Raw genomic sequence first — 12,530 nt, 5'->3', positions numbered from 1 at the left:
CGGACGGGCAGCGGCAGCGACCAATCGCCGCCTCCGCCGCACCCCTCGGCCAGTCAGCAGCGCCCGCCGAGAGCCAGTGAGCGGCAGGAGGAAGCGCGGGGGGACGCGCGGCCGGCCAATGGCAGGGCAGGGGCGGGGAGCAGGGCTGCCCCGCGCTGCCCTCGGGAAAGGCGCGTCCGTGCCGCTCCCGCGGGGCCGCGCCAGCCAGGCCCGCCCAGCCCCGGCCGCGGCGGGGCCGGGCCGGGCCGCGGGGAGCGGGGCGGGAGCGGGGAGGGAGCGGGGAGCTCCGGCCATGGCGGCCAACGAGGACCAGGAGGTGAGTTCCGGGCCCCGCCGCCCGAGGGAAAGTGGAACCGCGGCCGGGAGGACGGATAGAGCCGTGTGGGCAGAGGAGCGGCCCGCGCGGCGGAGGGCGGGAGGGAGCGGCGGCCGCAGGAGCGGGCGAGGGGCGGAGGAGGGAGCTGGGCGGCGGCGGGGCCGGGCATGGCTTCGCGGCAGGTGCGAGCGGCGTGTCGGGGCTGCTGTCGGTAACCCTGCTCTGGCGCTGGCTGCAGATGGAGCTGGAAGCGCTGCGCTCCATCTACGAGGGAGACCTGTGCTTCAGGGAGCTCAGCCCGGTGTCGTTCCAGTACAGGGTAAGGCGAAGTTGCACCTTGGAGTTACTTTGCTGCCGTGTAGTTACCCTACCCGGGGTTTCTAAGCCGAAGGGGTATCCGATGCGCAGTAAAGGATAGATCCACGGGGTGTTGTTTCAGGATTTTGGGTGCAACGATGCTTCATAGCAGAGTGTCTCGTGTATGAACCTGCTCCCAGCGTGGGTTTAGTACAGAATCACAGAACGGATGAGGTTGAAGGAACCGCAGTGAGTCCAATCTCCCGTCTAGCTCAAGGTACACAACTAGATTCTGGCATGCAATTCTCACCAGCTTTCTCAGATTTAAAGATCTGAAAGTTCGTCTGAGGACAGACTGAAGCAGATCTTGTGATGGCCAGAGAACATTACAAAAGCTTAGGCACCCATGGGACAGAAGGGAGACTTCTGAAAATGTCACATGCCTGCTCCAGGGAGGAGGCATCTAAAATCACCTTTTTGTGTCTTCTCAAATAACTTAGGAATAATGTCACTAATTGTAATGAGATACAAGTCAATTTAATTAATAGCACTTGGAATCTCAGGCATGTAAGAGCAGCGTTTCTTCACTGATAGGATCATTCTTAATAAATTCAGTTTCCTTAAAAGGGGAAATATGATGTGTCTACAAGCCTGAAGTGGGTCATTTTACATTTCATTAGTTTGGGCCACTGCTAGTTTTTATTGGATGTAAAATAATTGTCAGAAGTTAGGATAACTCAATTTAAATACAGTAAAACTTATACAAAGGCAATAATACATCCTTCCCTTGAAGAAAAATTTGTATTGTAAGAGGTCATAATGCCAGTAAGTGTATGAGAAGATAAAAGAATTCACATGGTATTTTCTGATTCCCATGTCTTGCACCTGTCAGACATACAAAGCACAGCAGTTTTGTAATCAGTGTGCTTTGAAATTGATATTAAAGATTCCCCCCACCCCCCAAATATTCATAAAATGCAGCAGCATGATTTAAAGTAAGGCTACCCAACTTTTAGCTCTCACTGAGAAGCAGAAACATGGTCGTGCAGCTTTGCAGGATTTGCTCTGCACATAGACTGTGCTTTTCTGAGAGAATCCGGTGAACCTTGCTGCCACTTCTGCTCTTGGTAGCAGTGGGAAGTGAACTGTGAAAGCTGCCTTGAAAAATGGTGCAGATTCTTGAGTTGAAGTCTTATTTATTTCACCCCTAAACAAGTATTTTTGAATGTCAGTTACTCCACTCTGCTGAAACAGCCATTGTAAATAAAGCAACAACTTTTTCTTTTTTTTTTTTTTTTTTTTAATTTTGAAGTACCCTTACCTTGATTAGGACTTCTCTTGTGGACACACTTCATTCTACATAATTTAATGAAGGCTGATTTTTGTAATGAGGCAAATAAGTGAGAATTTTTCGGTGGTTTTACAAACCTTGCTGTGCTAGTCTTTTAAATCTTTGTGTGAAACAGTTTTTTCTGATTTTATGTCTGTAGTTTGTCTTTGGTAGCATCTGGACTAGTTTTAAATGTAAAAACAGAACTGTGGATTTTTTATTAAATCTACATAAATGTAACATACTTGAAGGGATTGCATATGCACTTTAGGTTTGCTAAATTGGTTTTATATTCCTCATTATTTATATTAAAGTGTACCTTTTTTATGCTGTGATTTTCTTTTTTTTTTAATCCAGACTCATTCTACAGACTACTTAAATCTTTTATGACTCATTCTTTCTTGCAGGGGAATAAAATATCTGTAGGTCTGAGACATAAATATTGACATTTTCGCACATTATTTTTGCTGTCTTAGGTTACTAGTTTATTATCTTTATTTCAAGCCTGTCTTGTGGCTTGTTTTTGTATTGCTCTGTGCTTAAATGCGTAAGGGAAAAAAAAGACTTCATATTTTCTGTTCTCGTATGTGATTATATAACATTTGGCTTGCAGATGCTGTAAAATAGCTTTTAAAACAAAGCAATTAAAAAAAGAGATTAAAAGAGATCTCTTAAAAAGAGATTTGATGGTTTCTGCTGCTTCTCCTAGGGTGAAAACCACAGGGTGAATGTTGATATTGATGTCCAAAATTTAATGCTTTTTCTAGATAACCGTTTTACTTTCTAACTGATAACTTTATTAAAATAGTGGTTGTCTCACGAGTTTTGATGGGCTAAAAGAAGTAATAGATTTCCATATTGGCATTGTAATCCTCAGAAAGTTACTGGAAGCTGTTGATCTATAAAGTTATTCTTTTCACTTCAGATAGGTGAAAATGGAGATCCCAAAGCCTTCCTAATAGAAGTTTCTTGGCCGGAAACATATCCACAAACAGCACCAGTCATATCGATGGATGCTTTCTTCAACAACACAATGTAAGTATTTATGACAGCTTCACTCCCTGGCATTGTGGAGGGGGGGGCTCTTTGTTTGATAAGCTTTTTATCATCTGTCTAGTTTACAGTTGAGTTTAATGATTTCTTTTAGATCTTCGGCTATTAAGCAAAGTATATTGGATAAGTTAATGGTAGAAGTTGAAGCAAATCTTGGAACTGCTATGACATACACACTTTTTGAATATGCCAAAGACAATAAAGAGGTGTTCATGGAAAATCAACCTGTTAACACTGTGGTAAGTAGATAAATTCAGATTTTAATTTTTTACTTTTAAAACTGAAAAATAAATTATTATTATAACCTGAATACTTCATAGCTCTCTCTCTAAGTTGTAAATCAGTTCATTGGGTGTACGTTAGTGGATAAAAGTGATGCATGGAATATGGTGCTACAATACTCTGTGGTCATAATCATTACATTTGATTGTTATTTTGCTGTTATACCAAAACATTTGTAGCCTGCTATTGTGTCCCACAGGATAACATTAAAATGGAGACTTTGAGCAGAAGTAAAACTAAAGGAAGTTGAAACAGAGATGTGTCTGCTGAGGATTGGAAGGGTGGAAATTTGCAGCCTTCCTGGGATTGCATAAGTGCGCCTCCAGGGTCTCAGCATAGTCAGGCTGGATTAATTTGTGGTTTCTGCATTGTTTTTATTTACCGTCATGGTGCAGAGCTGCTTTGAGGTGGAAGGAATGATTTCCATGTTTGAGAAGTCTGAACCATTCAGACAGTCACATTCCATGATTAAACTTAAAAAGTGTAAAAGGTGCCCTTTGCAACTCTTTTAGAGAATAATTCCAGTCCCTAACACATGTTTTTTTTAAAACTACAGCTCTGATTATATGTTGATTAAAAGCTGCAGGCTGCTGACAGCATTGCTTCTTTCTGACAGTCAAGATATTTCAGTATGTCATGTTCAGTAATCGCATCACACAGAGATATCCATGGAACTAATTTCAAAATATTTATAACCCTTTTATCCTTCTCAGACTTCAGTAAGCAATAGTATTGCAATTGGAACTCCTGATGTGCCACCAAGTAAGAAAAAAGAGAAAAAGGAGCAGTTATCCAAAACCCAGAAACGAAAGCTAGCCGATAAAACAGGTTTGTTTGCTATAATAATCTTTACTTTGAGCACTATGAAAATCCATATTTTATAGTAAGGACATCTTGCTAGAGTAAGAGTCACTAGTAATTTGTTTCTAAGATAACTGCTTTAAGTCTGTGGTCTCTGTTTTATTTCTTTTAGATTAATTACTCTTGTCTGAGATGTTAGTTCTGGTCACAGCAACTTTCTATAGAGTAGGGATCTAATGATGTCATTGTTTTCTTTTTTTAATTTAATTTTTGACAAGTGAAATTTGCAAAAATACTTGTGGAAAGAGAGGATTCAGGACCTTGAAAAATTCACTTTCAGAAAAAAATGTAGTTTGTTGATGGGCCCTCATATATAATTCTCATTATTAAAAAAGTAACTTCTAAGTGAAAGTATTTATTTTCAAAACCACAGTAAAACCTGTAATTTAGTTTGTATTCTAGAAATAGAAGTGCTTCTGCAGATATTTAATGCTTTCAATGAAATAATAGGATTTTGATTGAAAGCTGTTGATTACTTCAGTTAATTCTGCTGTTGGCTCTTTTGTGTTCAACTTCAGTTTTCAATAATGTTCTGGATAATACTATCCTATTGTAGCAATAAGTTCTACCCTGTGATAGTGATTCCTGTGTGTAATCTGCCTAACCTAATGTATAATTGGCAAGCTTAATATTAACTATATAAAGGAAAAGTTGCATAAAACTTTGTTCTTTGACAGAATTCATCATTGCTGGTCAGCCCAGCTCATATTTCAGTTACCTTCTAAACTAAATATCAGGTGGCCTGAGGTGTTTTTATTTAAACAGAATTACTTTGAATCACATAATCAAAGAATCATCAAGGTTGGAAGAGACCTTTAAGTTCATCCATCCAACCATCAACGCAGCACCACTGTAATCACCCCTAAACCATATCCCCAAGAGCCACATCCAGACACCTCTTGAACATTTCCGGAGACTGTGACTCCACCACCTCTCTGGGCAACTTATTCCAATACCTAACTACTCTTTTAGTGAAAAATGGTTATTTGAAATCTAATCTGAACCTGCCCTGGCACAGCTTAAGGCCATTTTGTCTCCTCCTTTCACTTTGAGGTTGGTTGAAGAGCACACTGCATTTAATTCATTAAAATCTGTTTCTGTCCTCATGGCTTCACAGTGGAAAAATTGAGGGGTTTGGATATTTAGAATTTTGTGCATTGATTTTGAAGAAAGATAAATACTCCCCTTAGCTTGTGTGTTGAAATTAAAACTTTTTTCTGCAGATAACAAAGGGGAACTTCCGCGAGGATGGAACTGGGTGGATGTAATTAAGGTAACATGACTGTATTATATACAGTATTATGAAAATGCTGTGTACATAAATTAAAAATTATTTGTACTTACATTTGAAGAAAACTGATCTGATTTTTTTTCTTGCTTTTCTTCCTAACTATGTTTGGATTTGACTATGGTGTCTGATTAATTTCTATATGTGTCCAGCATGTAAGTATTTCCAAGTTATATTTTTTTACTGTTAGAAAGATTTGTAAGAAAGAGTAAGAACTATTGTTTATTCTGGATTCTGATTTTCAAATTTATCAAAAGCTTTAAAATGGTGGTTCTTCCTAATATTAGTCAGGACTTTGAACTTCGTTGGTTTAGTATTTCTTGTTTTATTTATTGAGCAATTAAATTTTTATTTTATGATGAGAGGGCTTTGCTGACCAAATGCACTGCAAATAGTCTGTCTTCATATGACAAGAAGATTCAAAATAAAGTTAGTGGTGCTGCCAGATTCTGGAGGGCAGTGGATAAGTAAGAAAAAAAGGGAGCTGTCCCAAGTGGGAGCATCTTGCTGTCTCCTACAAGCCTCATTTTCTGCTGCAACTCCTCCAGTGAATAATTCTTTTCTACTTGCTCCCTCAGTATTGATTTCTTTTCTGAATCAGCAAAGACAAGACCTTCTTGTCTTTGCTGATTCAGTGAAAATCACTGCTTGACAATTTTGATAGCAAACTGTTTTATTTTACACAACTGTAAGTAGTTTATAGTGTAAGACCTAACACCAGTTCCAGTTGTTAAATAAGAGCAAGGAAATTATGAAGGTCGTTTCGGGCAGAGTCCCTCTGAGTTAAAAGTGGCTATTTATAGTGGATATCTTGGTTTTCAGATAGCTTTTATGATAGACATGCTACTTTTAATTATTATAAGCCTAGCTTTAAAAGGGGAGAAATACTAAGTTAATGTCCATTTTTATATTGTCTAAATTTCTATATGGGAATTTTCTCTGAGGTGTGTGAAGATAAAATTCCATTACTTCATCTTTTTTTTTTCTTTTTTTTTTTTTTTGGGAACTGGTTATAGAGGCATAAATTAAATTAAATAGAAACAGTGCCCTGAGGTTTCTCTGGGGTTTGTTGTTGTGTTGTTGTTTGCTTTTTTTTTTTTTTTAATTCAACATTCATTATCAGGAAATAAGCTCATTTAGTGTTTAAGCTTAAGAATTCATTCTTGATGTTTTTCAGTCTCTTGGTACAGCAGCACAATCAGTCTGTATTGTTAATTTAGTATACACATGTTCAGTGTGAGATGGAAATAATGTTCTTGTTTCCTAATAAATGGAATGGCAGTCTAAACTTTGAATACTTTCTTTTTGTGTCTCTTTTATAGTTAAGCAAAACTGGTTCTAAAGATGATGAATAAAGGACTTTGGTACAAGGAAACTCCACCTTTTAATACAGTGCAATTCTGGGTCACCATCTCTCTCTTAATAACTTTCATATTTGTTGAAGTAAACATTTTATAAAGCTCGATTTCCTAACTTGTACATCTAGTCACACAAGTTTATCTAGAGACCATGTGGTCTTCTTCAGAAAAATCAACCAACAAACTTGCCTTAAATGAAGGTTAGAATGTGACAAAGGATATAGAGAGCCAGTGTGGTGAAGTGAATAGTGCTGCAGTGTTTATTAATTTATATTTAGTCTGTAGTAAAATCCTGTTATAGTGAACCCAATGATACTGTAAACACTTCCTGATGTTCTTATTCCAATTGAAGAAAAAAGCACTATAACAGTGATTGGTTGCTTGACAGCTTAATTCATCAAAATAAATTATTCCATGGAAATTAGACCTTTGTCATTTGTTTATCTAGTATGAACTAGAAGGAGAACATACAAATTGTTGCATTGCAAAACAGACTAGAGCTTGTTGTCTTGTTTTCTCTAGTTACTGGCTGAAATAGTAAATACTAGTGGAAGCAAGGCCAAATATTCTAGTCTGCTCCAAAATGAGTGGTTATAGCAGGAGCACAGCTTCTTTATTCTCCATGATATCCCATCTGTTGGTCTTTCTCCAGTGTGCATCTTTACAGATGGCGGGATGTCTGAGGAGAGGGCAAAGTGCTTTCTTGCACGTCTCAGTGAGTGTTGGGATTTTGTAGCTGTTCCACTGGAGAAAGAGGCATTCTGTGGAGGGATTTGCTGACTAAATGGTGGGACAGTGGAAGTCAGTAATCCATCAAATGTATAGGGAGAACTTTTTTGTGAGAGCTCTTTTCTTTTTTTTCCTAATCTGCTCTCTTGTATACGAAGGAGAAGTCATCTTAACTGTATGAACTGTTATTGAATACAAGATGCCTTAATGTCCTTTATTATTTTTGTTTGTTTTGAGATGAACTTTAATAAATGCCTATTTATCTGCTGTTGTATGTGCTTATTGTTTTAAATTGTGTATTGCCTACTGCGCTTTGCAAGTTTGAATTGCAAAGGACTTCCTGTTACAAAGAAACCATTCTTAAAAATTACTGGAAAAATTCTGTCTTCCCTCTTGAGGTGTGTGTTTACATGATCTTCAGTGTGGCTGTGTTTGTTATTGATAGGAGGGTCAGTCACTTTACTAGGAGCATAGGACAGTATCCATTGCATTCCATACACACAGCAAGTCCAGCATCTCTTTGGAAGAGTGTGCTCCACTGTGTACAGCACCTTTCATTTCAGAAAATCTGATTTCTTTTTGAACTCAACTCTCATGGAGTAAAAAGTTGTAAAGTACAAAAAGGAGGACTTTTTCTGAATGATGCAGTCTTGCCTTTGACATAAACTGGAGGCTCATGGCTGCAGTCTGAGCAAGAGCATCCAGCAGGGAGTGCCAATACAGGGAGAAGTTGCTCTGGCAACTTGTAGCAGGGAAGGGCATTTAGCTTTAGTCTCTGCCAGCATCAGAATAGGCAGAACTATTCATGAGTTCTCCAAGGGGGATTGACATGTCGTTGCTGGTATCCTTGGTGTATAAATCAAGTTGCTATGACAATTTATCTGAAGAGATTAGTTAGGGAGGGTGGGGGAAGGACAAATAAGAACCACATCTCTTGCTTTGTATAGTGTTACTGTGTGTAACTTGTTAACCTTGTGAAAGGCATGATTTTTCAGCTTCTAGTCACACATACACTCATGAAGATACCCAAGAGTCTCCTCTGGTTCTGTTAGTAAACGTATTTACTTTGAAGTCTACTTTCATGGGAAATATTTAGCATTGGAAATTTTTATACCAGTTTTTTACTTCTGTGTAAAATTGAGAAAGGTAATTTATGTTATTTAAACCATTTTCTGTTGTGGTGGTTGGAACGGGATCATTTAAAGAATCTGGGTACTTCATATTGTGGAAAGGTGTGAGCACTGATAAAGGAGGGGAGGCAAAAATGTAGTGATTCTTATCAGGCAAGGCACAATTGTAAATAAGCGATCATGACTCCTGAAGGAATTCTAAACACCATTGAAAAATCCACTGCTGCCTATTTTTTTTTTTTTTTAGGTAAAAACCTCCTGGCAGTGGAAAAAAGAGTGATTACTCAATAGGATGAGTCTCTTGATTGTAGGGCTGCACCCCCTATTTAAATTCACGAGTTTTGCAGTAGAGCTTTGTTTGGCCTGAGAAGACAAGTGTCAATACTAGTGACAGTAAATTAAAGGTAACAAATGTCCAGAGCTGTCAGTACTATGACCAAAGATGCCCCATTGCACTCTAATGTACCAAATTCCAGTGAATAATGCAAACTGCCTTTAAATATGTTGAGTAGAGAGGTGACAGCTGTGATTTGTCAGCAGTGTGTGCCTTCCATATCCTGCTCACCCCCTTGGTCAACCTGGCACAGATACACTGAAATCAAGGCTGAGAATTTCTGCAGTCCCACTCCGGCTGGTTGTATGTGGGGTGGAGGGACAAAGTGTGCCCAACTGATGAGCAATTACATTTTGGTGAGTAAAAGACCAATAGGAAAAAAGCCAGCATTTTTCCATAGAAGATCTTTGGTAGAAATGCAAATGTTGGGAGACTATCCTCCTTTCATCTGAGGCAATACAAATGGTTTTGGGGTATACTGTGAAATTTGTGCTGTGAAAATCCTTGAACTTGTCTGAGCTAGAAATAGTTTTCCTTTGGAAATAGTTTCCTTCAATGGTACGGCACCCTAAGCTCTTGCCCATCAATTAAAAAGCACACAGCTTCTGTAGATTGCTAACAAATGTTGCCCAGCATTATCAGTTTTATATTTTTCTGTGAAGATCACTAGAGTATTACCAGGTTTGGCATATTGCATGATTATGATTTTCCTTTTCCCCTCTCATGCCATATGTCTTTAGATGATAAAAGTACAGGATGTCGTATAGAAATTTATTCCTAAAATTAAAATAGTGCTAAGGGAAAGGAAATAATCTTACTCAGAAGTAAGGATGTGCCAAAATGAAAACTGCCTATGTGATATGAAAAAGAATTCGTAGGAAGATTTCTTTCTGTAACTACATGTTTTTTCGGTTTTGTTTGTGCGTTGTTTTCTTTCCCCTGATAGTCTCCAAGCAGATGGTTAGTGCTTTTCTTCCTAGTGTCCCTGTTAGTGGGAAAGCAGTACAAAAACTGAGTTTTCGTACATTCCTAAGGCCGAAAAAAGATTTCCCTTAGTGAAAGCAAAGTAACAGAACTGTCCCTGGAACAAAGTGGACCTTTGTAACAGGATGGCCAGGTATTGAGGCAAATTAATTTGCTTTAGTAAAACTGACTGTATCTGAGTGGCTTCAGTCTGCTTCAGAGTCAATCTCCATGCAGTGGATTTGTGACTTATAAATGCTTGTAACTTGCTTATTATGATGCTTAAAATGCTCCAAGTGCAAGCAGGTACATTTGCTTATTATCCAGTGTGTGTATGTATAAAGTAACTAATTGTTCAGTCAGATGAGTGAGAACAGTTACCTTGTGTTTCCTAATTTCATGGCATGATGACAGTTCTCTAGCTCTCTTCAGGGTGCATTCCTACAGGTAGTATCCCTCCCTTGTTTTCTTCCCAGTATGGGCAAAAAAAGGTATTTGGCATCCCTGTATGTTTCCTTCATAGCTTTTATACAGAAAGGTGTATTGGGTGGGGGAGGAAGAAAATGGAAACTGCTGACTGGTATTTATGCCTCACACCTGGAAAAAGTTAAGATAATGTGCCATATTGCATATAATATAACGCTCGAGTTACAATGTGTTGCTCCAGTTTATTTTTTCCTGTTTTAAATGTATGTACTTGAGACCTCTACTACAGTCTCTGACTGGTAAAAATTGGGCAGAATCTCTTTGTGATCATCACAATAATCTTTGTTTCACGGACACAAACTCTACTCTGTAAGATGCTGTATTGATGGACACAAAGGAAGCAGGGCTAGTCACTGTCTTGCAGGATCAGGAAATGGGAAAGAAATATATTCTGTGAGGAGACACATACTAAATAAGAAAAGCAAACACCAACTGGATATCTGCTAAGGGAGAAAAGATGACAGTAGAAGTGAAGAGTGAAAGAAGGAGGAAGGAACAGCTTGAGTCTGGAGCCTTAAGAACATGATTGGTCAGTCTTCTACAAAATACAGTTGATAAACATATGTTGTTTCTCTGTGTGTTAATGTATCTCTTAAGGTATTTTAAAAGATGATAAAATAGTTTTTTAAGTGTTAATAATAAACCTTTGAGAGGATGAAAGAACATCACCAGAAAAAAGTTATACACCGGGACAAATCTAGAAATTTTGATTTGAAGCTGTGAGATTCTTATATATCAAGGAAATGCAATTTCCATTACTTGAAGAAGTGGAGACAACTCTAAAGCCTCACTTCATCTTTCCTGCAAGATTCTGAGTAATTTACTATTTTGAGTGCTGCAAGCTCAGAATTTTATCTGCTGGAAGAAAGGGGAGTGTCCAAAATTTGAGTTTAGATGTACATTTTACAAATTTCAATCCAGCTCATCAGTATTTAAATCTCCAACTAAAGTGTGTGTCTTGTGAGCAGAATGGTTAAAATGTGATTTGCTGTGCATGTGCATGTAAACACAATCTTTGTGAGATACATCACTACATCATATCACTTCAGGTATGAATGTAGGAAGAATATCCCCTGTAAGAATATCTGTCTTACTTAAGAAATATGTGTCCTCTGACTCATTCAAAGCTTCTGCTATCAAATGCAGCAAAATAATCAAAACTGCAATGATATTTTTTTAAATTACAGCAACCTGATCTCACTATGCTTATTTGTGCTAGAATCAGAGGCAGAAAGAAATGCATTAATGGAAGAATGCTATACTCAATTATACAGCTACTGTGAAGAGGTTGTAGCTTCAGCTGATGCACCTGAGGTGGGGGCTTCCAGGTGGAGTCAGAAATTATCACCACAATGTTTCACTACATCTGCAAATTTTGAAGAAGTATCAAGAGGTGAGACATCAAAGATTTGTTGTAAGGTTTTCCAGATACTTGTTTTTAATTTTGGAATTCTATTGAATTTTTGTTTTTAGGGTACAGTAAGTATATTGCTAATTTTAGTGTGTAAAGAAAGGGCATATTGTAAATCTAGAATGCAAAAGAGGAAGGGATAGTAAAACAAAGTCTTGACTGATACACACTATAAGAAACCCATTAGATTTGTGCTGTATGTAGATTAAGTTTGTATTTGTCTCCCTGTGTATGTGTTCCTTTTTCATTGTTTTCAGGTTTTATGGGGGAAAAGTATGATAGTCCCATAATCTCAGGAATAGTATGAAAGCTAATCTTATAATTACTTAAAGGTACAATTGGAAGAATTAAACTAACCTAAATAATGCAAAAGCAGAACGTGTTGCATCTCATGGGGTATCAAAAGAGACAGTTCTGACCAAAAAAGCAGTGCAGATAGATGGTGGTCAGGCAGGTGTTACTCAACACATTTTGGGAACTGGCAGATCATCAAACAAAAGTATAAATGGAACTCATTCTAACAGGGAATTGGACTCAAACATTTCAGATGAGCAGGATTTCTTTAATGTCTTCATTAATGTCTTAATTAATGTCTTCATCTTCATCCCTCAATGAAAGGTAATAGAAGGAAGCTGAAATAGAAGGAAATCAGGTTCAGCAAGCAGGACCTCCTCCTCGTGAAGCCATGTTGT

General features: G+C 38.3%; 1 protein-coding gene across 1 annotated transcript; it reads left to right on the top strand.

Moving 5' to 3' along the window:
• The first annotated feature begins 148 nt into the window (after positions 1-148).
• RWDD4 (RWD domain containing 4) lies at positions 149-5,758 on the top strand. The gene is made up of 7 exons (XM_085058745.1): positions 149-316; positions 555-635; positions 2,869-2,978; positions 3,091-3,235; positions 3,992-4,106; positions 5,363-5,412; positions 5,580-5,758. Exons 1-7 carry the CDS (start codon positions 293-295, stop codon positions 5,637-5,639), a joined length of 585 nt encoding a protein of 194 aa, XP_084914871.1. The 5' UTR covers positions 149-292; the 3' UTR covers positions 5,640-5,758.
• The last annotated feature ends 6,772 nt before the right edge of the window (positions 5,759-12,530 follow it).

The sequence above is a fragment of the Lichenostomus cassidix genome, chromosome 4 (genome assembly GCF_008360975.1).
Source record: "Lichenostomus cassidix isolate B80296 chromosome 4, HeHo_3.0, whole genome shotgun sequence".
NCBI lineage: Eukaryota > Metazoa > Chordata > Aves > Passeriformes > Meliphagidae > Lichenostomus > Lichenostomus cassidix.
Note: the sequence above shows the minus strand (reverse complement) of the source record. Positions and strands in the feature narration are given on the sequence as shown.

Bases quoted from the DNA above. Each gene is read 5' to 3' on its own strand.
- RWDD4 (XM_085058745.1), top strand. From the start codon at position 293: ATGGCGGCCAACGAGGACCAGGAG. The intron at 2,979-3,090 runs GTAAGTATTTAT...GATTTCTTTTAG, and splicing joins GCTTTCTTCAACAACACAAT to ATCTTCGGCTATTAAGCAAA. The intron at 3,236-3,991 runs GTAAGTAGATAA...TATCCTTCTCAG, and splicing joins ATCAACCTGTTAACACTGTG to ACTTCAGTAAGCAATAGTAT.